The 16,652-nt window shown below is 35.6% G+C and overlaps 1 protein-coding gene across 2 annotated transcripts in view; it reads right to left on the bottom strand.

Moving 5' to 3' along the window:
* The window catches only part of UBE2K (ubiquitin conjugating enzyme E2 K), a 44,045-nt gene that overhangs the window by 6,759 nt on the left and 20,634 nt on the right, over positions 1–16,652 (bottom strand). For both annotated transcript variants that reach the window (XM_026846704.1, XM_026846703.1), the window contains exons 3-5: positions 14,373–14,431; positions 11,765–11,847; positions 2,275–2,374 (exon numbers count right to left, since the gene is read on the bottom strand). In XM_026846704.1, coding sequence (XP_026702505.1) covers positions 2,275–2,364 — 90 coding nt within the window. In that variant the 5' untranslated portion in view covers positions 2,365–2,374; positions 11,765–11,847; positions 14,373–14,431. The remainder of the gene's footprint in view (positions 1–2,274; positions 2,375–11,764; positions 11,848–14,372; positions 14,432–16,652) is intronic.

Raw genomic sequence — 16,652 nt, 5'->3', positions numbered from 1 at the left:
AAGGATTAAATTAAGCATCCGTAGTACCCCAAAGTCCTATAGTCTTCTGCTCATAGGAGATCTTTCCCCAGTAATTTTTAAAAACATTTGAGAATACTGCCAAGCCTAAAAAACACCTAAACTTAAGTGCAAAGGATTAGCCAGAACTGCATTTTATTCAGAACTAGCTTTCAGCGATCTATAAATAAAATTCCCTTATTTAGGTATCCGTAAATAATCTAGCTTCTCACTGAATTGAGAAAAGCCTAAAAGCACCTTTTACTGATGTCTCTATATCAGGAATCTCAGGCAGTTAATGTTGCTGTACTTAAAAAAACAGCAACTAGTTGAAGTAGTTTTGACACCAGACAGCTGGTGTCTGAAAATACTGCCATTATTCGAACAGGAGTTCACCCTGTGTTCTCACTGGGATTCAGCTCAAGAGTCTGGAGGACATTGCCACTTACCTGGACAGCTTAGTAGTCTAACACATAGTTTAGTAAATTAACATAATGAAAAATGAGTGTGGAGGGTAACTAATTCCTTGTGAATTTTTGTTCTGGAAAAGAAACAACACCCAAACAAACTAAAAAAAGATCCCACCACCAAATAAATGTGTTTCATTTGAAGGAACTGGGTGTTTATAGTGTTTTTGAGAGATGTGGTGGTAATAACTTGCTACTTACATACACATGCTTCTAACTCAAGGCCAAAACCCAGCACCATTTTCATGCAGGTTTTTGCAGGGAACAGAAGAAACTGAATCCTCCCTGCATCAGCCATGCCACAGTCCCATTGGACACATCCCCACACGCACCTGACAGGCAGCCTGGAACATTGCTCTTCAAAATCTAGGAAGCTTTCATGAAGTTTTTTGCCTGAGAAAACACTCTTTCCAGCTCAAGTGTTTCTACGAGACTGTTATGATTCCCACACAAAATTCTACCATCAGGACCAGAATAGGAAACTCTATTCTTGTTCTTTGTTAAAAAGGAAAAATTGGTTTTGTTTAATGAAGAGAGAGTGTGACAGCAAGGGCATGCATCCAGCAAGACAGACCAGTGCAGAGACAGACCTGGTGGCCTCACTGGCCTCTGCAACAACTCTCCCTGTGTACAGCAATCCAGTCTGACAGAACCCTTCAGGGACATTTGTTCACAGCAGCCTTAAAGTACTGCAGAATCCCACAAGCAAGCAAGCTTTTTGTATTTACTACTGAGTAGCAAAACAGCTCTAACCCACCCAGTGCTGCAACGGGCTACCTGTGATCTCCGGGTTTCCCTCCAAATCCTGACAGGTTTGATAAACTGTGGATCTCTCACCCTATACAAATTTTTAGAGGGAAGGCTAAAAATTTGTCACCCTATCCTGGAGGATCCTGACTTGCAGGACATACAGATGAGACTGACACTGACAGAACCTTCTACTTGCTTGGTTCTTTTGTTACTGAAATATACCCTTATAAGCAGTCAGTAGGGAAGCCAGGCCTTCTCTCTCTCCCTCTCTCTTCAGAATAAAAAGGAAAAACAACACACACATACCTGGGACTTTGTTGAAAATTGTCAGACTATTAAGATACAGAATGACTGTCCCTATCTTTCATCAACACTTTAAACTGAACTATGTTAGCCCTGGTATGGCATAAAATCCAACTGACATTTTATTGTTACTTTTTATAAGTTATTGCTACTGTCTGAAAAGTAACAAACCCTGTTGATTATAGAATTCTACTGATAACAATTAAGCCTGTGACTAAAATAGTTACCCTAAGTACTTGCAAAGGTATAATACACAGGATGCTTCATTCAGATAAACTGCTCCTCAGGATTAAATGGAAAATTATTCTAAAGTCACAATTAATAACATTATGACATTTAAGCAAATACAATGCTCAATAATATTTGTATTAATCCGGACAAGAAGCTACATGCCAAGCTGAACCATCAAGTTAAAACTCAAACTAATACAACATTGTTTTTCTTATACTAGAAACCTTAGATTTTAAAAGGCAAGTTACCCTGGAATTCATTTTAAATATGCTCTTGTCTCCTGACGTTTTTGACAAGCTAAATAAGGAATCAAATTAACAAAATAAACCTCCCAACACTGTAGAATAACTGCTCTTTAGTCTGGAATCCAAAGACTAAAGAGCACAGAACACTGCAGTAACTCACAGTTACTGTAAGGCAATTTTCTAATGAATTCTTTAAAATCTTTTATCTCCCCCAAGGTTTAGGGCCTAATATGAGTTATTAAAGATTATTTGTTTCAAATTCGTTCAACCAAGTACCTTACCTGGTTTGCCACTACCGCATCTTGTGGATCATCTGGTTCTGCAGCTGCCAACAATGCTTGCAGCGATAACAACACTGTTCTTAGAGTCATTGCTGCTGCCCTAGAATTAAAAATTTGAAAATGACTTTACCAAATCCCATGCCTGTACTCACCTTTGCTGCTGTACTAGTATCATAGAAGATATATGAGTACCTGTACAGACTGTAAGTCTAAGAATCATTATTTTAAACTGCTATAGCTTATAGGTATTAGAATACCATTCGACATACGTATTTAAAGAGGGTTTTAAATGTGGACTTTCTTATTAACAATGCTTTCTTAAGCTTTTGGAAAACACAGTCCTTGATCTACACATTTGTCCTTGATCTACACATGCCCACTTAAGAGAATTCATTTAATCTGGAAAAAAAAAAAAGCCAGTTTGAAGTTTGTATAGTCCTTCCTTACTACCATTAACAGCACCTTGTGGAAGCTCTAGGTACTGAACTGGTAGCCCATGTGTGCTCCCTCTGCTGGCACTCTTCAGAGCGAAACAGCATGTACAGAAATAGTGACCTGTATTTTAAATATCTGTAACAGACACGGAATTTTATACCTTAGGTATCTTTTGCATTGTATCAGTTTTAATATTACATTTTCCAATAAAATGTAACAATTTACATAGTGAATTATGACTGTAATAATAGAAAAGGTTTGGCTATTACAGAATGTGCAGTTGGAAATATCTCGGCTTCTTCTCATTTCAACATACAACATGACTGTTGGAAGCAGGAAAACATTCTGTGGTCATGACAGTGCTATTATAAGTCACTCTTTTGCCCCTAGGAAAGAACCCTGTTGAAGGTCACATAGTTCTAGAGTTGGAACTTCTAAGGTTCTATGTTCTCATCTACCTTTATCTCAAAGTATATTTAGAATAAGAGACTTCAATAATTTAGTGAGGGAAAGACAAGTATGTTCATAAAAGCCAATAAACACTCAGAAAAGTAAAAGCATGAAATTGTTGCACACTAAATCTGGAAAGTTGTAACACTTTAAATATACAGTTTAATTAGATTTTGATCATCAATGCCATCTCTGATCTACCATTTCAGCTGGCACACACTGGGAACCAAATAAGGACCCCACAGAATCTAAGAAAGTTCAGTATTTCAGCTGACTTGAATAAGTAGACTCTTAATTGTTCTGGCAAAGGCACAGACAGATATTCAAGCCAATACACAAAACTGCTTACTCTGCTTAAGTACTAGTAGAAAGGTAAGTGGGGAAAATGTAACATCTTAGATTTGAGCAAAATGGTTATGGCACATGAAATGTCAGAGGAAAGTTGTGAAATGCAGGCATCCAGTTTCTCACAGGCAAACTGTTCCAATTTTCAATCAACAGAAAAATCATTTCTTCTTTTCAGAAGACTGAAAGTAAATACAGAGAGTCTGTTAGAGTGGGTGGGGTAAGAGTTTGACCTGATGGTCCAGATACAAAGGAAACAGCTTGCAAGTCTATTTCCAGTCTCAAATTTCAGAAATTTATGTGTTTTCCAGTACCGAGGCATTCTAGCAGAGAATATACCAATGAACAGAGAATAGATCCTGGTAAAACATCAGAAGTACATTTCTGACGCCCAAGCATTATATTCCTAGATGCTCACATTTACAACTTTCCTTCTATGTCACTAGCCATTCAAGTATGGCATTCTTCCCTAATTGTTTCTAATTCTAGAAGATTTTTCCTAGAAACTTACTTTTTTTTTTTTTTAGCTTGATACATCATCACTGAGCTTTCACAGTGCAGTGTTCTACATCAAAACACAAGTGAAAAACATCCAAAGTGACAGAGATTTAATTAGCACATATTGTCTCATTCCAACTGCCACATCAGCTTAAAGTCCCTCAAGCTGAACTTTGCAAACTTACATCTACAAAAAACCCTCATGCTTTTAGATCTGAAAACAAATCACAAAACCTTCACAACATATAATTCTCCTTTTCCAAACCTATTCCTTAGTAACTAAACATTTCTTTTTCAGAATTTCAGACTCTTTCAGTTAAATTTAAGTATTTCAGGTTCCAAACTGAATGCTTCAAGACAAAGAATGTTTCTTTAAATTACAAAGCTAGAGAATTAACTAGTAATATAATATTTAATCAGATAAAGAACACTTAGATACTGAAACATATCCTCAACTGCACGATGAGAGCCTAACATAGTAAGCTCAAGAGTACAAAACATCATGTTTTTCCACACCTAAATCACAAACACAAAACCTGCAGTGAAATAACATAGAAATATTTTTGCTTTACATGTACCTATGCTACTTTAAGCTTCTCATTTCCTGTTCTCTGCAATCTCTACTTGTTTATACTGTCTTGAAATTAATCTGTTTAATGTATGCACTGATGACATAATTCACAGTGGTATCTGATAGTATTAAATGAGTGTCATGCGACGCGTTTACTATTCCGGCATTCAGGTGTTACAGAATGCTAAGTCCTTCACAAACTACCACACCTACCACATACACTATTAAATCTGATGTCTTTTTTTCTCAGTTAAGAAATTTTATTACGCTATTTAGTGTAGTTTTAAAAGATAAGACTTAACTTGAAATATCTATCAACTGTAACTCATACTGTAGTTACTTTCATGAAATAAAAAGCTGTTCTGCACTTTGCTTTACAGAAATCCTTCTACTTTAGAGACATCTGAAAATACTGCCATTATTTAAGGCAGAGAAGATGACATGAAAGGGGTCGCAGCCACTTGTGCTACTTTTAAATGCAATTTATTTCCATTTACACATCTAGGAGTGGAAAATACACCTTGGGGAGCAGGGGGCATTACTCAAGACCAAAGGTGCCATGGACACCTAGAACAAAGTTCTGTGCTGGCTGCAGCCATTTCTGGCTTTCAAGACTGCTAGGCCCTTTCAGTCCCTGTTCATCTGTTATGTTTGTAGATTTTTATATAAAGCATACTGGGACTTGAACTTCTGTTCTGACATTCCAGTTTCACAATGAGTAATAAAAATAAACACCTCATCCATTTGGATATACAGATGGCTATATGCTCTGAGAACTCAAACTCTAAAATAATAAGTTTATAGACAAGACTGGTTTAGCTACATATGTGAAAAGATTTTTAAATGTAGTTTACAACTTATTTTCAAGTCTCATATCTCAAAATGGCTTTCACATCTCATACATAATAAGAGAAAATCTTCCTTGGACACAAATGTTTGAGGAAGTATCCTTAAATCATAAAACAAAAACCTGTTACAGCTTCAGCTGCTGTTTGTATTAAAACAGGGTAACTAAAGTTTGTGCTTAACAGTAAAGGAAATCTGACATATTTCACATAACTATTGTATACACATGTAACATGTACCTTTAGGATGCCAATTAGCTTTCCTGTTCAAAGAGAGTAAAAGAAGTCTTGTTATTTTCCATGTAGCTTAGTCTTAATTTTTCAGAAATAAATTAAGATTCACAGAAGAAAGTGGAGGGACAACTAAATATAGAGTCTCATTTCCAAAGCTCTTCTTCCTTCTTATTACCTTCTTTTGAGAGAATAAATTGGAGATGACTGCTCAGAACTACATTTACAGACACTACTAGTAAGGCAGGACCTGTTCCTCATCAGCAAAGAGCAAAAACAATTATCATCAGATCTGCTATTTTGCTGATAGCAGCACAAAACTAAAAAAACCCAACACCTCTTCCCTCTCAACATGCCCATAAGCTATAGAAGAATGTGCTGCAAAAATAGTTGTATTTTCCTTAAAATGAACTTTCAGTGGAAAGATACATGTCTTCTGCATTTTCTAGTGTTCCTCAAGGGTTTATTTCTCCAGAATAGAATCCTGAAAAAAAAATATTTCCAACTCTTCTTATATTTGAAGTTTATTTCTAGGTGTGGATTTATGCACATCATCTCATTGAGTTCACACAATTCCCTTTGGGAACTTGAACTATCTGCATGCTTGGGGTTTAGGTTTTTTTCCCTCCTCCTTGCCAAAGGCAAAATTTTGTATCACTCCTGACAGACTTCTGTCTAATCTGTTCTTAACTGAAGCCTCACAAGTTTCTTAGAAAATTTATTTGAATGCTTCACCGTGCTTGATGTTCTGCATGCTAAAATGACTTTCCAATCTTTCATTGTAGGCTGTATCTGTTCAGCCAATCATTCTTTAACTTACTCTGAATTTTTCCTATGGGTCCCATCTTTCTTGGAATACAACGCTAAAAGTGGGTGCAGTACTCCAACAGAAGCCTGACCAATCATAAATAAAAAGCAGGCAGCATGTATCAGTTCTGCAGGTAAAGCTTCCTACATCCCAGCACCCTATTCGCCTTGCACATGGCATTACTGGCTCTTTTCTCCTAAAGTTTATTTTAAACTCTGGATTCCCACCCCCATCCCAAAATGCTACTCAGTCACTGTGCAGGCTTGCAAGTTTGACATCTACAAAATGGGAGGAAAGGCCAGTGAACTTCAAACTAAAAGCTCTCACTTTGGACATCCTAACCAAAAAAATGGCTTCCTATTGGCAACGCATCTGTTAAACAGCAAGGGAAACCTGGAGCGAATCAGCATAAAGAAAGCCGATATATATTTTATTCACTTACATTTTTTGCTTTTAGATAATATCTTGGAGCAATTCCAACCCCCTAGTTTGGGTGAATATAGTGACAATACTAAAAAGCACAGCAAGCTAGCTGTGCCCACCATGCCTGAGGTAAGAAATCTTTTACCTTTTGATGAGCTGAAAGAGTCCTAAGAGGATTATGAAACACTACCAGTTTTTCTTTTTCTTCTTCATTTTTAAAGGATAAGTAATTTTCCATTTAGGAAGTTTTTACTTATGTTCTGTGCATTCCTCTCTAGCTACTCTGAGAGGTAACCAAGCAGAACAACTGCAACAGCTGCGGCCAGCAGATTGCTGCTCCACTCTGTCAACCAAACATGGCTACTGGGAGCAATTTTTAAATTTTATTTTTATTTTTTAAAACAATCTGCAATATTTATTCCATTTGTGAAATAACATCTTGTTAATCCAAGACAAAAGCTCTGGGAACTTGTACCAAGAGCTTATGGAATCTGGAAGGAGAAAAGAAATGAATAAGGCCTTTGAGTGGAAGCCTGTTGTATAGCCACTATTTACAGGAGAAATACAAGACTGGGCACCCATTAGGGAAAGAGAAAGAGAATAATAGAATAGCTTTGACATAGTGCAGGGGGAGAAAGACAGCCTGCTTGCTGAAGAGTTGCCTCAAACAAGGTTAATATTCTCTGCATTTTTCTCAATGCTTTGAAGAGGTTCAGTGCTCCTCTAACACCCAGCAGTTTTATATGCCCAAGAAAATGATTACTACAAGCTGACATTTGCTTATGTATCTATTAAAATTGTATTATCTCTTACAATAATGATTTCTGCATCTCAAGTAAGAAGCATGAATCCTCCAGTACAGCCACTATGAAAAAAATACTATTATTCATTTTTATTTCAACTATCAAAACCACAACAGCCGAGTTTTTTGTAGCCATACACATAGCCACAACACATTTGTTTGATAATCACTGCTCAAGGGGTTTATGCAGAACAGCTTTCAAGGAACTTAGTTCTCAGGTTTCAATGAAAAGTATTAGATACATTTTATGTTTAAGAATAAAATTTTGAGACAGAATACTAGCCTGGAAGATAAATATAGGCTACAGTAAGTGAAACCACATTACAAAAGTCAGATCAGATCAACATAAACAGTATTACTTCTACAAAATCATATCCCTATTTTAATTCTACCAGCAAACAGTAGCTGTTTTGCAAACAAACTGGCATAACAGGTATTTACAAATCAAAACATGATGAAAATCCACAGCTGCAAATTTCAGCATCTAACATATACTGTGGAAAAAGAATTTCATTAAACTCATTAAAAAGTCATTTTAAGACATTACTTTGCAAACTGATAAAACCACCTGCCAATATGCAGAACAATAGCTCAACTATGCTTAATAGAATAGAAAATCATTATCATGGGATGGGATAGTAGGGAAGAGACTTTTTTAAAACTATACAAACACATTAAGTTTTTTGTATTTGCATTCACCATATATGAGTATTTTATCAGTTTATTAACTCTTTAAGAAACCCTACTAAGTCCCATAGGTCCAAATTCTGTCAAAGCTTCAACTCCCACTGACCTCACTGAAAAACAGATATGCATTGGAATTTGAGACTTACATTTAAACACGGCAACAAGAGCAGCATTATTCAGTTAAGAACATTACAAGTCAATGAAGTGGCACTTCAGAAACAGAGCTTGTTACTAAAAGTTTTGACAAGAAAGACTGTGGAACTAAATATATTTGCTGGAACAGAGCCTTTAGAATATTTCAGAATTACATTTGTCCCATTTACCTTTGAATACCTGGTGAAATCCATTAAATACAAAATTATCAAGGGGGGGGGTGTTGCTTGGGCTTTTTTGTTTGTTTGCTTTCTAATGAAGCTAGCATTTTATTCAAACCATTGTACACATGCAGAAAACTTACACATGGTGATGTGAGCATTTTTCTGCTTAAACAGCCAGAACAGCTATAAACAACTTATTTAAACAGTATTAACCATTCATATGGCTTAAAAAGTTTTAGGAAGCTACTCAAAGTCTTATTACATCACTGAAATTCTTCAAACAAGAAAGTATGGAGATAGCCACAACAGTTTCTTTCTCTCCAAAGGACCAAAGGCTTTTGACAAGCATTTCAGAAATACTCAAGCGATTTTCATTTACTATTCTGTGATTTAAAAAACAAACAAAACTTAAAGAGCTCCACTAGAAAATGAAGGGATCACAACATTAACAATAATTTGAAAAGGGATTACGTATCTAGGATGCCTCCCCCTGCCACCACCAAGTTCTGTGAAATTCTTTCCTTAGTGCTTCCAAATGAAGACAGGGTTTCAAAGGAAGAGTTTAACAGTGTAAGTGGCATAATACTGGTGTTCCCTGTGCCAGCCAGTGTAAATACACAGAAGGCAAGTTCTTGTTCCAATACTCCTATTTTATATACATCTTGGTGAAGGAAGATATTAATGTTTTGGGTTTTTTTTTTTTGTCAGGCAGAACTAAAACACAGATTAAGTTATCTGTGCAAGACCTAACTTTCAAAGATTACAAGAACACAAATCAACTATCTCCCATTCTTCTCTTCCAAATCTCACTGGTTTTGACTAAAATTAAAAAAAAAAAAAAAAAGAAAAAAAGAAAAAAGAAGTTGAAGCTCATGATTTCTTTAGGTCTTTGTTGCCTTCTGGTATTTTAGATTTTTTAGCTTGATTAGCCACTGGAAAGGCCAGAAACTTCAAAGCTATTAACTGCTTCACTCTTAAAGCCACAGTTTTGGGATAAGACTGAATTTTATGAGACTGTTTCAAGTCACAACATTTGGCAATGCTGAAAGACAACAGAAGAACTATTCCAGAGCTAGAAACCAAAATGTGGTCTCTTGAATCCTAGTACACTGCTAGAGATGCAAGATCATCCACCCTTCTCCACAGAAAATGCTAATTAGGGAATATATTAAAGTAATAGGATGATATCAAGAAAATGTTAAAAAAAAGAGTTGTTGAATTCCCTTGGTTTTAATTCAAAAATGTGATAAATAGGCATTACTTCTGCTAGGGGCTATTTTTCCTCAAAATTTCTAGGGGAAAATACTAGATAAGTGTCATTTCTGAGAAACATATTTTGGGGCTTCCGTATGTAAAGATTAGCCTTGAAGATACTTGTTAAAAGTCCCAAACCTTGATACTATGAGTAAAGCAACTAGACAGTGCAGAAAGAAGTACGAAAAGATGGAAGAAAAAAACAAACCCTGAGCTTAAAAACTTTGGATAAATTCTTTCCAGGTTATGCTGGGATGCAGTTTAGCACCTTCCCTGCTCAAAATGAAGAATTTTTGCCCTCCCATATCCTCACTAATTAAACCTTGTCTGGAGTGAAACAAGCCTAGCTGGGAGTGCAGGTTTATGTGCTCTAGTTCAAATCAGTGAAGTGATCCCTGTTAAAAACACCCCTCAAAAGTTGTTTTGCAGAAAACCCCCAGACAACCCAAAAAAAAAAAAAAAAAAAAAAAAAAAAAAAAAATCCAACCTCCTGCTCATTCACTAAACTGGTTTAGAGTATGATCTCTCAGGAAACTGTATTTGCACAGTTAGAGTCATTAATCTCCGGTATAATTGTAAGGTGGTATGAATAAATAGATGAAAGTACAAAAGTGCACTGGCTTTACTGATAGAAAAATTACACCATGTACCATGGTGTGTATGTTGAAAGAATCCACTGCCTGAAAGAGGCTCCCAGACTGTAAGAAAAAAACATGCAGTTCCAGAAATGAAAAAGACAACAGGTTATGATTATTGTGACTATTATTATTGTTTCATTTTACTAATTTACTTGTGCCACATGATTTGCATAGTTTTCTCACTCTGTATGCAATGAATACACTTGATGTGTCACCCGCAAGACCTCAACTCAAGCTTTCCATTCTAGAGTTTCTCTTTCCAACCCAACTGATGTGTGTGTGCTTGACCAACAGTTTTGATGCTGAATTTACAAGTGTTTGAAGCTTTTATGGATTACATATTGGTACTATCTGCTGGAGAATTACAGTCCTATTCTTCCGGGGCACACATGGAGGAAAATAACAAAGATGAATTCCATTTGTGTTAGATACCATATCTATCATACTGTTGGTGCGTACAATCTTCAAACCACATGAAATGTATCACTTGGGAAAAACAAATGAACAATGAGTTCAGCTGTTACAGTCTGGACACTTACAGGTCTATTCCACAGATTTTGGCTATTAAAACTTTTTCAGTAACATGAAGTGATCAAAAGTCAGCAATGAAAAGGTAAATGGTTTACAAAGGTGCAAATCAAATATTATCAGTGTTAAATGAGATAGATAGTTAGCACAGTCTCTCCTTCCTTTCCTATTGCTGACCTGTTTAATATTCCAGACTCACTTCATACATTGTTTTAGCTCTATCAGAACTAATTTTTATTTGAAAGAAGTCAAGAATCAGAATGAAGATAAGCACTTCATTTATCTTCTGCTTACACCTCAGCATGCTGAAAGGACATAATTTAAGAGGCAACAGATAGCATTTGTTAATGGAAAGAACTAATAAAAAAATTAACTCCTACAAAAACACTCAAAACATCAACAAGGAAATAGTCACCCTAAACGTAGTGCAAAATTTTTTGGAAAAGCTCTCTATGCTTATAATATCTGCTTAGTACTTTCCAAAATTACCAACCAATCATTGCATATGTATCAACCTGAAATACTACACTAAAATAATGTAAGCTTTAAAGACATCTCAAATTACAAATGCAAAGTGAAAAGCAACACGAGTTGTTTTCTCCTATCCAGGACACTGGTATATTTGATTTTACACATTTAAATCCATATGGAGTCTTACCATTGGTCTTTCAGAATATCCAAACAAATGGCCCCAGTGACTGAGCTAATATTAGGATGCCATATTTTGGTGATAAACCGCACCTAGAAGATAATTTTTAAAAACAAAAATGGTTATTAAATGCAGTATATTAAATAAACATTTAAAATGCACAATTTCTAGTAATATTACAAAGACAATATTAATCTAGAAAATATCAAGCTAAAGAACCATGACATCCAATACCACTTATTTCAGGAGGCTTCAAGTCTGCAAGGCCATTTGTTAGACAAAGCCTTGCTTTACTCAAAAACCAGACTCCCGCCTGTTTGAGGACAGCAAATTCATCCCTAACTGCTTTCCTGTACACTGTCATGTGTGCACATCCCCACATAACATTTAGAAATATACTTCAATAGTACCAGTATTTCAACACAAGCAGATGGTCAAATACTGACTTGAAGCTACCAGCATTGTAAAAGCTACTGAGTCCACTCAGGATGTGAAACAAGCCACTGAACTCTTAACATAGGTACTGGATCTCACTGTTCAGCTAAACTGTTCATAGCTACAGAAGTGTTATAAAAATTTCCCTGATAGATGCTACTACTTCTACAACCATCCAGTCTCATTACCCACATGCAGAAAGCTCTTCAACAAACCAAAACCTAACTAGGTTACAATTATTTGTCTTTGCTGTTGAAAGGATTTAGTCCCAGCATTCACTCATTGATCATATCCGTTGCATTCCTGCTCACAAAGCATTAATAAAATAATTGTTTGGGTTTTTTAAGACACTGACAAAGTTAAAAGCAGAATTTTCTTTTAAACATCTCAAAACCCAAAGTTTTTCTCTGAAAGGAATATATACTCGCCTTTAGAAATGTCTCCATCTTCTTCAAGCCCTTTATTTTAGGTTGCACTTTAACTGCCTTAGTGACTTTGACCTGTCTGTTTCTCATCTCTACCTTCGCATCCCAAATGCCTGACAAACATTTTACATATAGCACAGATCTTTCAACTTTTACCCCTGATCTGCAAGCAAAACAGTGCAGAGAACACATTATTTGTCAGGCACCGCAGCAGAAGACTGTACATTCAGGGCTATAACAAAAATCAGTACTATCATAGTGTATAAACAGGCAATACCATAACAGTTCTGCTTTCCAGGACAAAAAAAAAAAAGGAGATCATGTCAGATGAGCCACTTGTTAACTAGCTCAACTCTCTAAATCACTTTGAAAGTGTAAAAAACTGTGTAAATACTAGGTAATTTCTCACAGTGCATGACAGCTAACAATGGCTGTCAAAGCACATGCTGAACAAGATAAAGAAATCTTTCACATGAAAGGCAGGGCTAGACACAAGCAAAAAAGGCCTCCAATTCTTCCACACTACAGACTCCAGAATAAGCAGTACTATGCTACAGTGCACCAAGCTTCTAACAGCTGTCTGTGAGCTTTGGAAATGGAAACCACCAAGCTCGAAAGCAGCAATTAAACCATGGTCAATAGACCCATCTTTCAGTGTCTCTCTGAACTATTTCAGCTCTCCTTAGTTTAGCTCCCACCAGAACACATGCAGATGAAAGAACTGAAACCAACAGACATTTCATTAGGACTTTCTGTGTCTTTCACTCCAGCCTCAAGGAAGTTATTCAAAGGACAAAAGCCAAAGAGTTATGAGCTACTGGCATCTCTCCCTTCTTCCTCTCCCCCAGTTCTTTCTCAGTATTACGTACCAGCGTGAAAATAATCAGGACCTAGAACACATTTTTAGCTCAAAGACATCTTTCAGACAAACAGAAAACCAATCAAAAAGCTGAGTCAGAGAACTCAGAAGTCTGCTGATTCATCAGAAGTTACAGAAGAAGGGACTAAATCAGGGCAAAGGAATATATAGTTGCAGCTGCACATGGCTGGGGAGAAGACTCTTTAGATTTATCCATTTAGGAAGGAAATGGAATCACAAATTCAAAGTGCTAGAAAGATAAAGTTGAAAGGGCAAGAAGTTGCAAAAAATGTGTATGTGACTTCACTGCATCCATTTCTCTTGTCTCCCATCCATATGTATGTTTCCTTCAATAGAGTTGCAGTAAGACTATTATATTTATAGGTTCTTCAAGTCTGTCAATACAGCTGTACACCTCACAATTTAATTATTACTAGAAACTTGGTAGGTTAGACCCAAGACTACTAAACGTTATCTTACAGAGCCCAAGAAATTAAGAGAATCAATAATTATACATTACAGCATTTCTTCAATAATATGGAGAAGAATTAATGTAGTTTTACTTGACAGAGAGAGTATGGCGATCTCAAAACTATACTTGTCTTGCCAAAAAGAAATTACATGAGGGTCAATAATAAAGCACAAGCTCCTCCCCAGAATTTGCCAGTTTATACTTTAAGGAATAATCAGATTCTGTGTCTGGTTGGATACAGCTATGCATTCTGCATTATTTCTACCTAAGGATGGTAGCTCCAATGCCTGTTCAGAGGAAGAAAAAAAAAAAAAAAAAAAGGAAGATGCATACTACTAAAAGACTACACACACAAGCAAATAAATAAGAATACTCAAAAGCAACTTGTTAGCTAAAATATTTTATCTAAAAAAGCATTTACAGTACCTTAGGAGGATTAAATGGATATGTTTCTGGAATTTTTATCTCTAGTTGATACCTTCCACCTGCAATAGACAAGAACGAGTTACAAATTAAAACAAAAGAATATTACTCAAGCTTAGTCTTTCATGACAATAAAGCTTATGTTTCTAAATGGACAGGTTTTCAAGAAATTAAAATTTACTCAATTTACTAGAAGATACTTCCACATTTTATGTTTTATAAATTAATGCCTATAAAGACAACGTAATAGTTATTTGCTTATGCAAATAAGAATCTGTATTTCATAAGTATATTTAATGTGTACATTCTCCTGTAGTTTCTCATTTTCAACGCTGCAATTCCCATGCTCTATTTTAGTAAAATATACTAAAATATGAACCAAATATCCCCCCAACAGATGAAACAATAGGCCACAGGAATTTCAGGCTGAACATGGGATACAACATTATTCTGATTCTTTTCTGATACCTAATGCCAATAAATTTTCTTCAATTTACACAATTGAGATTAACTGTATTTCATTTTAAGCTTTCTGGAACTGAAGAACATTAGACTAAGGCATTTAAGAAAAGCTCCCACGCTTTGGAAAAAAGAAAAAATTAACAGGAGGCTCCAATGTTACTTCCACTATGTTCTATATTACTGTCTGAAGTAATTACTTCTATTCCAATTCTGCAAACACTTTGACACACTAGTACTATTAATATAGTTTGTAGGATTACAGAATGCAGTAAAGGATAGTATGAGCTTGGTGGACACAATGACCTTCTACTGCCCCTTTCTAAACATTTCTCATTTTTCTCTCCCTGTTACATTACCATTACCCATGTCTATTCCAACCATAGTTTTGTTAACATTCAAGTTTACTATCAATACTTATGTCTTCTGTAGCAAGCTCAAACTACCTCTGCCTTCCCACAGAAGACTACTTGCCAGGCAGCAGTTTAATGATAAAAAGAACAGAGTATAACAAAACACACAGCAATGTAGACAGTTTTTATAGAATCCAAAAGTGTTTCTCCTCACTTGCAATTTGTTTCCTCATCCTACCACTATTCTTTCAAAGAGAAACCTTTTCCCTCCCTCAATATACTTTGTTACAGTATATAAATTTCCTTGAATTAAAGCTGAGGTATCCACAATCTATTTCCTTTGGGATTTCAAGAGTGATTTGTTTGCTCTGTTGCAAATCACTCTATACAGAAACAGCTCTCAAGTAGTCTTAATATAGGCAGCAAGATTCACATGCAAGAACAGTATGTCAAAGGAATATTCTGAAGAGTTATAGTCTATTGCAGCTTTTTATCATCTATGCCAAAATACAGGTTAGCAGCTACTAACGCCCCTCACTTTTGAAATGTAATTCCGTCTAATACACTACACCTGAAATAGGTTAATATCAGTTTGGCATTTCACACTACTTTCTACAGCTGTTTTTTCTCATTTAATACTACAGTAAATTGAGAAGATTTACAGAAAATACAACATAAGAAAGGTCAATAAATCCAAAATTATAATACCACCTAAGTTGATCACCTGTCTGCTTACAGGACAGGACAGGCAAAATATAGTTGAAGACACATACATCAACAACAGACCTTAACCAAGTTTGTCTTTTGTCTGAATTGAAGCATAACTCAGGAGCAATTTTTCTTAAGAAGCAGAACAATTACACTGTTCCTGGACTGCAAAAATTCATCAGTCCCTGTACGATTTTACTGCCACACCATTTTGTAAGTTAATTAAAACTTCTCCTTAGTTACTACCATTTCTTCTGTTTACCATTAAAACTTGCCCTTAAAACACACACTATTACAGCCTTCTGTGTAACAGGCTGTTCAGCCACCTTTTTTTTCCACCTGGAATGTACAAGTCCAAAAAATTTTAAAACTGCAGGGACTAATGAATTAGTAATATTATTTATACAGTACTGTTGTGCACAGAAGTTTACAATTAAAAATACAGGCTTGAAGATTTAAACTGAATGAATCTGGGTATTAATTTCCTTAATACTACCTTTAAAATGTGACTAACATACTAACTTCTGCACATCAATATTTCTGAAGAATATTTTTTAAAAGGAGTAAGCATATGTATGGCTTTTTCACAGCTATTTAATATTTGAGATTAAACAGTAACAGCAGAATACTTCTATACTCCTATGGGAGTCTATGTCTCTCAGAGTTTGTCTTCAAGTTTTAACTTGAAGAAATACTCTATTATAAATTTTGCAATTACTGTGGCTAACGTGAACTTGGCTTGAAATTAATACTATAGTTGCAG

The sequence above is a fragment of the Athene cunicularia genome, assembly GCF_003259725.1.
Source record: "Athene cunicularia isolate RWA chromosome 4 unlocalized genomic scaffold, athCun1 chr4_part1, whole genome shotgun sequence".
Classification (NCBI taxonomy): domain Eukaryota; kingdom Metazoa; phylum Chordata; class Aves; order Strigiformes; family Strigidae; genus Athene; species Athene cunicularia.
The sequence above is the reverse complement of the archived record's forward strand: the minus strand, read 5'-3'. Positions and strand labels throughout refer to the sequence as shown.